The sequence below is a fragment of the Lagenorhynchus albirostris genome, chromosome 9 (genome assembly GCF_949774975.1).
Source record: "Lagenorhynchus albirostris chromosome 9, mLagAlb1.1, whole genome shotgun sequence".
In the NCBI taxonomy this organism is placed as follows: Eukaryota; Metazoa; Chordata; class Mammalia; order Artiodactyla; family Delphinidae; genus Lagenorhynchus; species Lagenorhynchus albirostris.
Window position 1 is genome coordinate 87,826,381 of NC_083103.1, and position 14,843 is coordinate 87,841,223.

General features: G+C 45.7%; 1 protein-coding gene across 1 annotated transcript in view; it reads left to right on the forward strand.

The window, feature by feature from the left end:
* Positions 1-4,592, forward strand: part of POU2AF2 (POU class 2 homeobox associating factor 2) — a 32,829-nt gene extending 28,237 nt beyond the window's left edge. Inside the window, 3 exon segments of the mRNA XM_060160880.1 lie at positions 126-168; positions 2,691-2,989; positions 4,191-4,592. Of these exon segments, the coding sequence (XP_060016863.1) occupies positions 126-168; positions 2,691-2,989; positions 4,191-4,592 (744 nt within the window).
* Positions 4,593-14,843: the final 10,251 nt, after the last annotated feature.

Below are 14,843 nucleotides of genomic sequence, written 5' to 3' on the forward strand. Positions count from 1 at the left end.
GCTAACCTCTCCTAAAATGTTTCTTAGTAGCAGAAAATAAAGCTTGTAGAACGTATTCCTAAACTTTTTTTAAGTTCAAACTTGCAACTAAAGAAGAAAACACTTGTGCCCCCTCTGTCTTCCAGGGCAGTGTCAGCTCTACTCAGCCTCCGTTTGGCCCGATGCCAGGTGAGTATTGCAGTTCAAGGGGCAATTCCTTCTCTTTTGAGCAAAATCAGGCATTTAGGCTTCCATTCTTTCATAGCTGCCTTACAGCACTTGCAAAATTTTGAAGCTTTAAAACATTTATTTTTAAAATGTAATATCAGGGAAAGCAGACCTCATTCCTGAATTTGGAACGCATTCCGTCCAGCATAAGTTTATTGGGCAAAAGCAATATCAATTAAGCCCTTGACACAGTTTTAAAATGTTTAAGATTCTGGCACTGTGGTCTGATAGATTATGCACATGCTTCAGAACAGAAAGAGAAAGACCTGAGGGCAGGTAGAATAACAATTATTTATTGGTGCTTTCTATATGCCAGGCACTTAGTTAAGCATCTTACATTCATTTTAATACATATGTCTCATTAAGTACTCCTGTTGGGATGGAATAGGAGAATTCTTAATAATAATTTGGGGCACTCTCATATGTGTGTGTATACACACGTAGACACATACACACACACACACACACACACACACACACACACACACACATGTTCCTTCCAGATCCCAAACTCAGAAGGGCATACGGTTTCTCACTAATTTTGGTAATCTTCAGAGCTGGAAAAGGGAAAGGGGTAAGAGCAGGAGACGATCCCACATATCTGAATGTCTCTATGCTGTGTTTCCCAATCATATTTATTGTCCCTGGAATCTGGTTGTATCTGCTCCATTCTACAGAAGAAAATTTCTGCAGCCTCTGTTATCATCTAGAATTATTCTTCCTCTTTTTAGGGAGAAAAATACATGCTTAAAAAGCAAAGGGTTTTTTTCTCTGTATTTTTTTATTTGGAAATTGGAAATACAGACATGAGATCCTGGAAGCCTTGTTTACTTATTCTTCATTCTGTTCTCAGCCTTAACCACTACTGTGGATATAAATTCCTGGCATGAAACGAAACCTTATTTATTGGTATTAATTTTCACTTGCACAGATGTTTTTTCTGGAGAATTATGCTTACGATGAAACCTCGAACTGCGTCTTTCAAATTCATGAGCAGATTAGAAGTTTGGGGCTATAGAATTTAAGATGAAAGTGGAGTGAGTGGAATTGTGCTTTAAGTTTCTACAGGGAATTTTGATTTCCTCTGAATGAATGAATAAATTCACATGTAATTGTTGAACACAGTATTATATGACTGGGTTTACAGAAAATGTGTAGGACCTAAGCTCTGCCCCCATGGAGCTTGCAGATGGATTGGAAAGAGGGCTGTAACTCAGGAGAGAGAGTATCGAGCATAATACGAAGTGCCACATCAGGTGGCAGGGGCCAAAATGCTGTGTCTGGAGAGTCATGTATGACTGAGTCAGTGTAATAAGAAGGAGGGTCTTGATGAGTCTGTCTTCTCTCCCTGTGGAAGAGTGGGCAGGGTGGGCAGGGACAAAGCTCAGAAGCGGTCCACTGTGTTTGGGAAAGGTGACAAAGACAAGCACCCGCATCATCCTCCCAGCTCAGCCTCTTTGTGACCTGAGGGAGTAGGTCTTAGCTAATTGGATCACACCCACCACCAGCTGGGAAAAAAAAAAAAATCAGTTTTACAGCCCTTGAGTCTATGCTCCTGACCATGTTCTAAGTGATGAAGGGTTTCCTGCTACAACTGAGCTACGAGATCAGAAAGTCTTTAGCAAACACATCTCTTCTCCTCTGGGACTATTTCACTGGCCTTACCTTAAATGAGATTCTTCTCAGTTTCAGCCTCTCCAGGTTTCCACCAAGGGGAGCTTTCTGTGCCACGCATTCCCTTCTCTCGCTTGCAGTGCCCAGGTGAGCTGAGTGAGAGACTCAACGTGGCCACAAGAGGGCAGCAAATAACACCAGACTCATCAAAGCCAGAGAACATTTTTTGTGGTCCTCTAACTTTGCTTCACAGAAGCAAAGCAAGCAGCCGTTTCTGGTGCCTAATAGGTGCAAGTCACGGCCAGCGTACAAAAAAATTAGAAGAAGAGTACTGCCTGCCTCTGATTTGGGGCGGGGTTATTGTCTCACCTTATCTAGAGATGCTGAGTCTCACATAACATGTCCCAGAAGCAGCCTCTTGCAAACGGTCCTGTATCTATGGGGACAGAGCTCAGAAGCTGTGAAAAAGATACTTCATTAGATGAAATGTAAATGCCAAGGGCTTCTTATTCTATCTCCTTAAGCCCAAAGGGATAGAATAAGCACAGCGCCTAGCACAGCACCTGGCACATTGAAGGTGCACAAGAAGTGAGAGACACTGAACAGTTACTGCTCCATCTAAAGTGAACTTATCCCCAAAGGCAGAGCGAACTTTAAATGTATGAATTATTTGGGCTGGACCAGTTAAAAGAGGTAATGCCGCTATATTTAATGCCTTTCAAGACATTTATCTATTTAAATGTTGGCCTTGGCGTCAGGCCTGCGTTGGAAATACCATTTCACACGTGGAGAGACCTGGCTGCAACAGAGATGCCTTGACTTCCTCCAAGGAAACAACTTTTGCCCGTTTGTTTTCCCCTTGGCAACAGGCTCACCGGTGATGTCAGGTTACTATGGTGTCAGGAGATCCCTCCTAACCGACTCGGACTTCCACAACAGTAAACAGTTCGCAAACAATGCTTGCACCCGAACTGTGGCGAAGGACATTGCCTGCGAGTCCTCGGCAGGGCAGGGCCACCCGGCCCACCTGGACTCCTACTTCCCGGAGCTCTACGGGGACCACCGCCCCACGGCCCTGACCCCCAACAGCGGCTCCTTAATCAGCGCCTCACCCCTGCCACAGCTCCTGCCGCTGCCCTTCCCCAGCGAGCCTGCAAACTTCGTGCTGGTGAGTATGCAGAGGCTTAGTTTAGGGGGTCACTAACGTCGGGGCTCCCGCGGCCCTGGCCAGCCTATGTGCTTAGCAACCAGGTCTGCTGGCCCCGGAGACCCCCGGGAGGCTGCTCTGCGCCGCCCCGAGAGATGCCAGGATCCACGCCCAGGGAACCCTCCTCAAAGATCCGTGCCAGCCACGCGGCAGGAAGCTCTATCTAGGGATTTGGGCGGGGACGACTGATAAAACAGGATATATATCCATTTTGTTAATACTCTACCGATTGTGCCAGATGTTTCCCCGTTATTCCTCCCGTGCATAAGGAAAGAGCACTGAAGTTACCTCGCAGACAGCGAGGCTGTCAGCCAGGGCAGGCGCATCAGGACTCCTCTCGCCCTCCCCCTCCCTGCCTCTCCTCTCCCACGACATTTCTACCCTCTAGAACCTTGTTCTCTCGCAGTCCTTCCAGAGATGAGTTCATAAAGATGAATGAATACTAGTAAATTTCTTATACTGTAAAGCCCTCAACCACAAAGTCATGAATCTCTGGAGATGGGATTTTAGACAAAACAGGCTGTGGGAGAGTAGGAATTAACATTATTGAGTATCTACTACAGCCAGGAACTTTTATGTGCACTTGTTCATTTAATACTTGCAACAACTCAGGGTATAGTTATTAAAGCCCTATCTTACAGATGCACAAAGTGAAATACTGAGAATCAGGAAGGTAGTAAGTGGCCCAGCCATGAACTGAAGCCAAATCTTTCCAGCTCCAAGCCTATGAGGCTCTACCCCCTTGCTCACTGAGGGCAGGTAGCCTTCCTAGCCCTCTCAGAAGCCCACTGTGTAGCTTAGGGTCTACTCCTTCCAGGAGTAAATGATGAAACGCTGTCAAAATGTTCATTTTATTATCTTCACATTTAATGTTTTCTGGGGAAAGGACTCTCTCTCTCTACACACACACACACACACACACACACACACACACACACACACACATCTAATTCTAGAGTAAGAAAGGAACTAAAACTCCCACTGCCGATGTCAAACACCAGAGGGGAGAGCTGCCTGATAGGGAGGCTTTGGACAGCAGAGGGAGGACACCTAGTCTGCTTTGGAAGACATGGGCCAGCAGCACCCTATGTTGGGAAGGAAATCTGCCCACGTCAGACCATCACCTAATGACTAACCCCAGTGACCTTTCCATCCTCCTCAGAGGGACTCATGGGAGCAGATGGTGCCCGAAGGCCTCGGCCAACCAGACCCCGTGCCGGCCGATGCCCTGCAGAGCTTGGCGCCCAGCACAGGCTGCCTCTCCCAGCTAGAGTCGGGGAGCACTGCCCAGCACAGGAGCTCCGGTTGGGCGGCCCCCCTAGCGGGGGTTCAGTCCTACTCTCTGCACACACTGGAGGATCTGTACCACATGCAGGGGTACCCAACCCCATCCCCCTACCCCTTCACCTCTTTCATGACAATGTCCAATGACCCACCACCCAAGGTGGGGCCCTTCTCCCCGGACGAGGGGGCAGACACCTCTGTCCTCCAGGACCCTTCTCCATGGACCAAAGAAGATGGAAGCCTGGCATGGGGGGCATATGAGTGCCGCCGAGCTTACTGAGGATGCCAGAGGACTTCTGTGCTTTTCTTTAAGTCAGTGTCTGTATTCGCAGACTGTCGTGGTGTGGCGGCTCCTTCAGAACCGGATTTTCAGGATAAGCCATGGTGCCACCCTTTGTTAATAGATGATGATGGCATTCACTTGTGATCCTCCCCCTATAACCCCACTGAAACACACCACAACGTGAATTCAGTGTGTCAGGGACCATATTCTACTTAGACAGCCTGACAGAGGGGTCTCTGGGGGAATTTAGTAACCCATTATGTTCTGAATGTTTTGTTATCTTTGAAGTATCATTTTTAGCACTGATAGTTTTTTTTCTTAAATTACATTAAAAACTTCATGCAGATCATAAAACATACCGATTTCCCTCCAGTTTTTCTTAATTATGAACTATGTGTGTTCTTCAATAAAAGAGAATGCATAGGATATAATATAGATTAGGGTGCATAAAACAAAACTCATTTTATATCATGTGACTTTATAAAGTGTGAAGCATTATATGCATTTATCCCCTTACGGTGACTTGCAAATAACAATAACTTGCAGGTAACAAATGTGACACCACATATAAATGCTTTATTGTCATTAAAATGAGGTCAGGACACTATGGCTTCATAAATAACATGGTTTTGACTCTGCACTAAAGCCCAGGATGTCCAAAAATCAGGCTAATCCAAAAAACAACACAGACCAAAGACTTTCTTTGATCAATGATAGCCTTAATTAAGCTAGACATTGTCTCTCTGATGGAATAAACTGACAGTTATCAGAATGCATTAGCAAAATGGACATTCTACGATCAAATAAGAATGCATGCATTGTAAGGAAAACACAGAGAGCAGTCCTGGGCTGTCGGCAAGAAACAAGACTACAGAACACCAAGAAGCAAAGGGTCTTTGGAGAAGGACATGTTGTCAGGTCCTTTGACAACATGACCTTTGAAGAAAGACCTTGTTGATGGCTCACCGGTCAGAAATATATAGCTCTTACTATGTATAAATGAAGAAACTGACATTTGAAGCATCAGTCTATCTCATGTAAGTCTGACTGGTGTGGACTTCTTTGGCAATTAAATTCCCATAGTAATCCCCACCAAGCAGTGTGCCTCTCTGCAGGCCAAGCCCATCATAAACACCTTGCACACACTTTAACTTTGCAAAGTGTGAGTCAAGGCTCACAGGTCACACCCACAATCTTCTTTTTGTCTTCCTACCACCTTCCTTTCTTTGTTCTCTTCACCACATGTTTCTGACCCATCGGGTCCCTCCTGATGCAGTGCTTTTTCCCTCCACCTCCTGGGGGTCCAAAGCCCCTCAATACAGTCTCCGTCACATCCTCTGTGACAGGGTTCCATGCTCTAGGTAGGAGTCTAGAAAGTCAAGTACGGATATTAATTCACATTTAGAAGTGAATAATTGATATTCTTCCTTGTCTAGGCCTTCAAGGGTATATATTCTGGTTGAGCAAACACACACATAATTTGTGGAGTTCTCAAAGAAATACTTGAATAGGAGCCTTCTTTTACCTCACAACCTTCATCCCCCTCCTGGGACAGCATCCCTGGAGAAACAAACAAAGGAGCATTCGTGGTCCATAGATGTTGGGCTGCACTCTCCCGGGTCCCCTGCCTACTCCTTCCCTCCCACCACTCCTTTTCACAACCTGATCTTTACTTTGCTCAATATTTGCTCTTCAGTGGAAGGGGACAGCTTCTACCATGGGAGAGAGCTGCCCTTCTCAAGTCTGCTGAGACTGGAGACCTTAGTCCTGGTTGCCAGCATCTTCGGTAGAGCCATCTGTCATCCAGCCTCACTCATACCTGGACGGCAGGCCCCACATCAGAAGGAAGAGATCTGGCCCTCCCTGTAGATGCAGGGTCTTCACAAGGAAGGATCTCAAAGTCACTTTTCTAGATTGGTTGTATAAATTTTATAATAATTACAGTCATCTACTGCTTACCATTTGTTACTAAGTAGCATATAACACAATAATCATAAGTTTATGTGTAAGTCATAAATATGTGTTCCTATAACTTCAATTTTGGTTTAATTATAACACTAAACGTTAGGCATGCTTATTTCTCTTAGTTTGCTATTGTCTATTCACCTATTATGTTCATCTTCTCACAACCTGAGGATTCACTGGCTCTCAGATAAGTAGAGCTCAGTGACCAGTGGTGTCTACATTCTTCTTAGAGCATCCAAGCCCTTTCATAGTGTTTGGCAAATTTAATTTATAAAAAAGGAGACACAGGCCCATACTCTGTCTAGTATCCATTTCAGTTCTCTAGTCTAAAGGATCAAGTGGAGTGGGGAATGGTGCTAATAATTTCCAAATGGTAAATGACTTTTAAGAATTCTATTTAGCTTGACAGTGTTGCTATATTGCATGTATTTTAATTTGGTTCTGTTTTATTGTTCTGGGAATTTACAATACTTTGTAAAAAGTGAAACCAAGATATAAACTTATGCTAGGAAAATGAATTATATTTCCCTGTCCCATTTCCCATTCAAGTACTCTCTATTTCCTACCACATGCCAGGGACTAACTGCACCTTTATGTAAGAATGCAGAATGCCAACATAAAGATTATACATGTTCTCCTCTCCCTCTGCTTCTCAAACCTGCTCTTCCCAGACTCACAGCTTTCCTGGGGAAGCCAGAGAAAATTTAAGTGTTCAGGTTCAAAACACCATTTCTTTCAGGTCCCTTAAGATTTAAAGTAAGCAGAGATGGTGATGTCAAATTCAAGCTAAGAAATCTCCCTAGAGGATAATGTCCAAAAAAAGTGGAAAGCAAAATTTTCCCATGTAAAAGCTAAAATATAGGCAATCCCCCCATACATCGCTAAAAACAGATACTATAGTATGTAGTTGAAACTGTTTGTACTTCTCTTACAATGTTATACAAACCCCAAAGAAAGAGAGAAGAAAACCACAGCTTTACCTCATTTACTTAATAACTGCTTTTAAATCAGCGTTATGACTTGCTACAGCTCAGTTAATAATACAATATGATGGCAAGGGGAAGACTTCAGTACTAGAGTACTGTACAGAAAATTCTACAAAGGGAAAAGAATTACTAATCCCAATAGTAAAATATATATTTGCATACATACATATATATCTATATACACGTAAATATAAACGTATATAAAGGAATTACTAGTACCTCTGTGATCCATTTTTAATATGTAAATCTAAATAATACATTCACAAGAAATAAAACATCAGGTATATTTAAAGAACTGAAACAACAATTGATGTCCAAGGTTTAAGTCACATTACATTACAGTCATTCTACCAACCACACATCAAAATTATACTCTTTCTTTATGTTCGATCATGAGGTTCTGTCTAAAGTATCCTCACTGTTCAAAACAATATTACACTGTTCATCTTAGACACCATATTTGATGACTACTGACTCTCGAGAGGTTAACTGCAAAATCGTACACTCTGGCTAAAGAGGATTCTCTAACTAAACTCATCAAGGGAAGGACAATTCTGTGTCCTCAGCACCTGGCTTAGTGTCCAGCAAGTTGTAGGTGCTCAGTAAATCTCTGTTAAGTTGAGGGAAAATTATACCACAAAGATGAGTAACAACTTAGACCTCAACACTATGGGTGACAATTCTGATGTATAAGAAAGTCCTCACCATGCTTAGGATTTAACTTAGTCATACACTTTGCAAATCATGACAGTACTGGCTATTGAGTTGTAGTGGTAATATATTTAAGATGACTGATTTCATATTTTTAAATGTCTTTAAGAAGGAAAATTACTGAACCTTTGAAGTAGCATAGAAAAATGTTTATATATTCATTTAGTATCTATGTAGACTATAAATATTGCTAAGAATTCTTATAAATAAAAGTTATTCAGTGTTTGGTATTATCTCTGGTGTGATAAAAACACATATGATAAATAGATCAGGAATTAGAATCCCTAAAGATCAGGTTAAATAAATAATAAGAAAATCTTCTATAATTATTTGTAAATGATGACACCATGTTATATTTGATCTTTGCTATAAAAGTGTCCTCTAATCATAATCTCTGATAAACGTGTGGGTTTGCAATATGTAATGTCATTGTCAGTATATTACAAGCCAAAAGGAAAAGAGAGTGAAAAAAAAAATTTACAAGTTCCAAAAGGAAGAAAATGTGGACAAATCAAATAGTACCTAAGAATTAGCTTTTCAAATTGGGAAAATTGATAGCCATCCCTGCTAACCTTCTCTCTTAACCAAATATCTTGAGTGGATAATCTAAAAGCTTAAGGCTTAATAAATTAATTTAATCATAAATGAAATATCACTTATTTCTTAACGCTGATAATATATTCACAGGCTTTTATCACAGTAATCTTTATGTTTTTGTATGTCTCAAATGTTGCATAATAAAAATGTCTTGGGAGGGTGGGAGGGAGGGAGATGCAAGAGGGAAGAGATACGGGGACATATGTGTATGTATAACTGATTCATTTTGTTATAAAGCAGAAACTAACACACCATTGTAAAGCAATTATACTCCAATAAAGATGTTAAAAAAATGTCTTAAGTAAAAGATGAACTTTTCAAGCAGAATCTGATGGTATCTTCCATTTAAATGATAAACTATCAAATGCTCATTCCCCAAGGAAGTCTCTTAATGTAAAAACTTTGGATATATTTTATGGGAAGAGACTGACTTACCAGAAATCATTAAATAACCTTCATCTAATAGTCTTCCTGGTCATTTTCATATGGACCAAACATTCACATTGGACCCAGTAAATACTTGTTTCCTCCATGTTTTTGGAACTTGATATTTCCCACAAGGTTTGGTAACAGTGTCCCACAGTCAGAATGACAAAAGAACTTTGCATTAATGAAGAGAATTTAGAGCCACAGTCAAATTTGGAGGGAATAAACTCCCTCTTTTTCTTCTACTGAAAGTCTTTTCATATTCATGTGTCATGTGTGTCTAATTTAATAATGTCTCCTAAATATAATGTTCTGCAGTGTCATTTGCATACAAAAGCCTGCCAAAAAATTTCAGTTAAAATATTCGGTTTAAAACTTTTTAAAAAATGTATTCTATTCCCATTATTCTGGTACTACAGGACTTTAAGAAGGCCAAGGACCAACTAAAGGGTTTCTGAGATCCGTGGCTCAGAGATTTGAAATACTATAACATATGAAGAACTAGAGAAATTACAGATGGTGAACCTTAAAAAGAGAAGGTTTGCAGTGGGGGTGGAAGGGGACATGATACCTTCTTCAGGTTTAGTCCTCGGCCTGGTCAGAGCAGATCATCAGTATATGCTTGTGGAATGAATGAATGAATGAATGAACAAATGAATGAGCCAAACAGACCTGTAATGAAGGAGCAGTGGTGTGGACATGGGAGAACAGGTATTCCATGTTACTCACCAAGCAGTTGATGACAGAAAGCATGACTATCAGTCTGTATTTCTGGTGCTTGGCACCAGGCCTGGTACATAGATGGTGCTCAGTTAATACACCGCATTGGATTTTGTCTCAGCCAATTATATTTAAAGCAGTCCAATAGTGGAACAGGCGGCCTGACACACAGTGAGCTCCCACTTCCTCTGTGGGCTGGCAGCTCAGCCAAGTGGCGGAGGGAGCCTGGGCCGGACAACGACCGTCAGGAATGTTGGAAAAACACTCCAAGTCTGTCTCAGTCCCTCAAAGACCCCTTCCAACATCCAAACATCTGGATCCTATGTTATATTTTGAAGCAAGTGAGCCTGTTAAAACCCACAACATTTTCTTCAGTATTTTATTAAAAACCCGAAAGAGATGATCAGGACCTCAGGGCAGACAGGTCACTTGAAGGTGACCATGACCCCAGCAAGAAAGAAGAGTTTCCAGTCTGAGACGCACAAACTGTCATAAGACTAATTAGCAGCTTCCCCTCCCCTCCAGTCAGCCTCTTCTCGGGGTTCCGGTGACCCCAGTGTTTACAGACCACTCTCCAGTCAGTATCTGCACTGCCCCAGCCTCCCCACACACCCCGACAGTAGAGCAGACAGGACACGCTGTCCACGAGCACAGCTCTGACAAGTGCGTTTGCATGTCTCACAGGCAATATTTTCCAATGTCAGTCACAACGCACTGGTGGGTCATTAAATTATATTAGCGACTCCGAATCAACATAGATGTTTTCATGAATAGAATGAGATGGAAAAGATGGAATAGAAATTTTCAGGATATCTCTTATGCATAGGTGTACATTGTTCCATGAAAAGTTTGTTTTGTAAATATATAAATATTGTTATAGATTATAGTATGTGAACATGTAAAATGAATTTCCTAGTGTGGTTTGAAGTCCGAAAAGTTTGAAAGCCTCTGCTATAAAAGGTCAGGAAGACAACAATGTTAATTAAGAGTAAGGGTTTAGCATCTGATTTATCAAAGTTTGACTCCAATCCTGCCATGTGTGTGCTCAGTAATCTTGGTCATGCCGCTCAGCCCTCTGAGCCTGTTTCCTCATCTGTGACATGGGGAGGCTATACCATACAGTGCCTGACATGCAATAAACACTCAATAAAGGACAAACTCTAAAAAGTCTATGAGGAACATCCAACTCCATGGGGCCTCAGTGCTGAGCCGGTTGTTTCAGGCCTTGTGACACACACAGCCCCACAAGGAGGGTTCACAGGACCCAGTTTAAGAAGAACCCTCCCTCACCCCCGCAGGTGTGGCGTGTGGCTCTTAAATACCTGTGCTGGGGTTCTGCAATTATAGAAACAGTGGCAACGAAACTCCTTATTGTTGAGCTAAAAACTGGGGGGCTTCTTTCTCAAATCAGGGCTCAGGCCTAAGGAAACCCAGTTTTCTGAAGTTGCTGGCTAGCAACAGCACTGGAACATCCATCCCAGGAGCAGGGGCCAACGCAGAAGCCCCCAGAACTGCTGTCCTTCTTTGGGCAGAGGCTTCTGGAGGAAGGGACAAAGAGGTCTTTGCTGTCTCTACAGAGCCCATGACTTCCAAGGAGCTCACCTCTCACTCAGCCCTGCCTGCCTTCTCCAAAGGTCAGCCAATCATCAGCACCAATTTCGATGATGTTGCCAAGGGCGCTCAATGGCCTCCTGTCATCCCTGTCCACTTCCACATGAAAGGAGAGGTTAGGAAGGAGACTAAGCCTGAAAAAATGAGACAGCACCCCAGAACATGGGAAAACAGACACACACAGAGAGCCAGGGAGAAAAACAGCAATGTAGGTAAGAAATAGAAAGCAATGACAAGAAGAGAGACAAAAAGAAAGAAACTCAGAAAAAAATAAACACAAAGGCCATAGAGGAAGATTTTTTTAAAGCAAACCAAAAAAGAAGTATAAAACAAAAAGGAGGACGAAAGAGAAAAGAAGTTATGGAAGAAGTTATGAGGACAAGAGACTGTCCCTAATTCTACGCTGCTTTGCTCACTGTTCCTTCAGAAGGGGGCCGTGCCCACACATAGCAGGACAGGGAGAAAGAAATAGGGGCTCTCTGAACTCCCAGTGTCCTTCGCCTCCTCATGAGTCTGGTCCTGAGTACATCAGGGAAACTCAGGACACAGGCTCAGTGCCTTTGGAGAAAGAGGCTCCAGAAGCTGACAGATTCCAGCTGGGCTGGGGACAAACACACACCACACCTACTGCCAGGTGCCATCTCAAGTGTTCCCAGCCCTGATTCCCTCCCCCAGAGACACAGCTTCAGTTGCCAAGCAACTCTGATCCATCACAGACCCTGGTGTCTTGTCACTCTTAGAGCCCCTTTCTTCCATTTCTGTGTGCTCCTTCCTGCATCCAATACATTCCAGGGCATTCGGGTATTTTTCTGGTGGCCTGAGGGGCTCAACTCCACCTCTTGCATTTCAGAGAATTCAGAGAACAAAGAACAGAGGCCTATAACCATTGCCTGTCCTGGCAACATGGAAATGGAAAGGTAGCCCCACCCTGCCCTCTCTTTGGGGCCAGGAGAGGATTTGGCCTGGCACCCACTCCCTCTCTGGACCACTTGTCTTCTCAGCTTCCAAATCACACAGAAGAGGTACAGCAAGTGGTTGGAGAACTTAACCCAGCACAATCCCTGGTCATTTGTGAGGGGCTTAGGCCTGGACCAATGAAGCAGTTGACTTCATATCCCTCCCACCTCTCACCCAAAGTGTGAATGCCTGACACAAATCCATATCCTTTCAGCTAGAATGAGCAGAAGCCAAGCTTATCATTTCTCTCAACACACGCTCCTGCAGCAAAAAGGCAGGAATGGCTCTAGAGGGATAAAAAGGAGAAAAAAGGGAACTTCATAGTGAAAAAAACACCAGCCTCAGAAACTCTCCAGAAGGTGAAGCCCCACAGGCATCCCCAGCTCTGTGGGGAGGAGCAAAGGGTCTTAACAGGCAGGCATTCTGTACTGAAACCCCAGTGTCTGGGGCACAGACAAAGAGCGGAAGAAAGGGGAGGGAAGCCAGCACGTGGCCAGGCGGGGCCAGAAGGAGATGAGGCGCAGAGCTGAGGCCTCTGCAGGCCTCCAGCCTGCAATCTGGGCCCAGAGTGACTCCTTGCCAGGCCAGACCTACTGGCTGCCATGTTCACTCCCCAAAACCTGAGATTTTCTCTTAAAACAGAGACTGAAGAGATGGAAATCAGTCAGCCCGGCCAGCCTGTCTCAGGTGGTCATGAAGGGCACCCTAAGTCACTCAAGGCTCCCAGAGCTGCCTTTGAGGCAGAAATACAGAGCATCTTTGAGGACTCCTGCTCTGTCTGTGGGAAGGTGGACAAAATGCTCAAAATACAATAAAAGCAAGGGCCAGGCCCCAAAAGGGTCTCACCCCCTGTTTCTGTGGACTCTCTGTGGGGTGCCTGTGTGCAGGATTTCTGCAGAAGATAGTCCATTTTGTTAAGCCTTTGAATATTCAAATTGAAAGTATCGCGCAATCATTGATTGTCAAATCATGGGTTTCTAGAGGTTTTAAATACTTGGCATGAGGGGGAAAAAACTCAAACCTATACCCGAAGGTATAAAACATTAATTCTGTTTGTCTCCTGCTCCAGGAACCTGGGTGCAGCTGGATGCTTTGTGAAACTTTAAAAATGTTGCATCTCTGCCTCTCCCCCTGCACAGGAGCCCTCCTAGGCGCTGAGCCCCTGCAGCTGCAGCATCCAGCCACCAACCCAGCTTCTGCTGACCACGATGTCGGGTAACTCGGCTTCTTGTCCTGGGGTAGGGTCACGAGGGTAAGGGGCGTTTTGATCCGGGTGTATTTCCACGGCTTTTCCTGCATGGAACAGAGAGGCACAAAGTCAGGGCATGCAAGTAGGAGCCCGGGATCCGGAGAGGGCACGGGCCACGCTGTGGCCGCTCCCACTCCACGCCTGGTCCCGAGGGCAGAGGCCCACAGGTCCAGTTGGCCGCTGTGGCGTCCGCGTACCCCGGTCCACCACCGGTCCTTTCACTTGGTCATAGTTGTGACCCTCGGACTTCCCGGCGCGGACTTTGTGCGCCCAGCAGCGGCGGCGGGAGCTAGAGGCTCACGGTGAGCCTGGGACTCAAGCCGGTTGAGCCGGCCCGCGCAGAGCTGAGCCGTGGCGGTCCCTGTGCGGACCCCGGGCAGCACCCGCTGTCCGCGGGGACGCGGACGCGGCGAGGAAGTCGCAGGGAGACGCTGGATCGCGGACAGGGCGCGGCGCCCAGGCCCTGCGGGCCAGACGCGGGAATCCTTGGGTCTGGGCGACGAACACCGCGACCTCCTTTCCCGGGGAGAACTCTAGCTCCCAGGATCCGGCCCGGGGGGCTCCCAGCTGTCCTGCTGCGGTCTCCGCAGTGACCAGGCGAGGCGCTGGCGGCCCGGCCCTGTCGCCGGGCGCCCCGGCTGATCGCGCGGCCCGCCCCTCCCCGCGCGGCTCTCCCGCGCTCACTCCAGGGTCGACGTCAGGGCCGGAGTCGCTCCTGGGATCCCGCGGCCACCCCCGCCCGCAAACGCCCGCCCAGCCCGACCTACTCACCGCGGCTCCGCGGGGCCCGCCCGGGGCCGCGGCTGCCCCGGCTCCCGGCGCGCAGGACGCCCTCCCCAACGACCCCTAGGGCGCACTCGGCCTCTCCCGCGAGCCGGGCACCCAGGCCCGGCCCCGCCAGCCCCAGGGGCGGCCCCTTCCGGAGGGCGGCCTCCCGGCCGAGTGCGCGGTCCTCAGCCGCACCGCACGCCTTCCCCAGCTCGCGCTTCGCGGACTCGACTCGGAGTCTTCGGGCGCCGCGGAGAA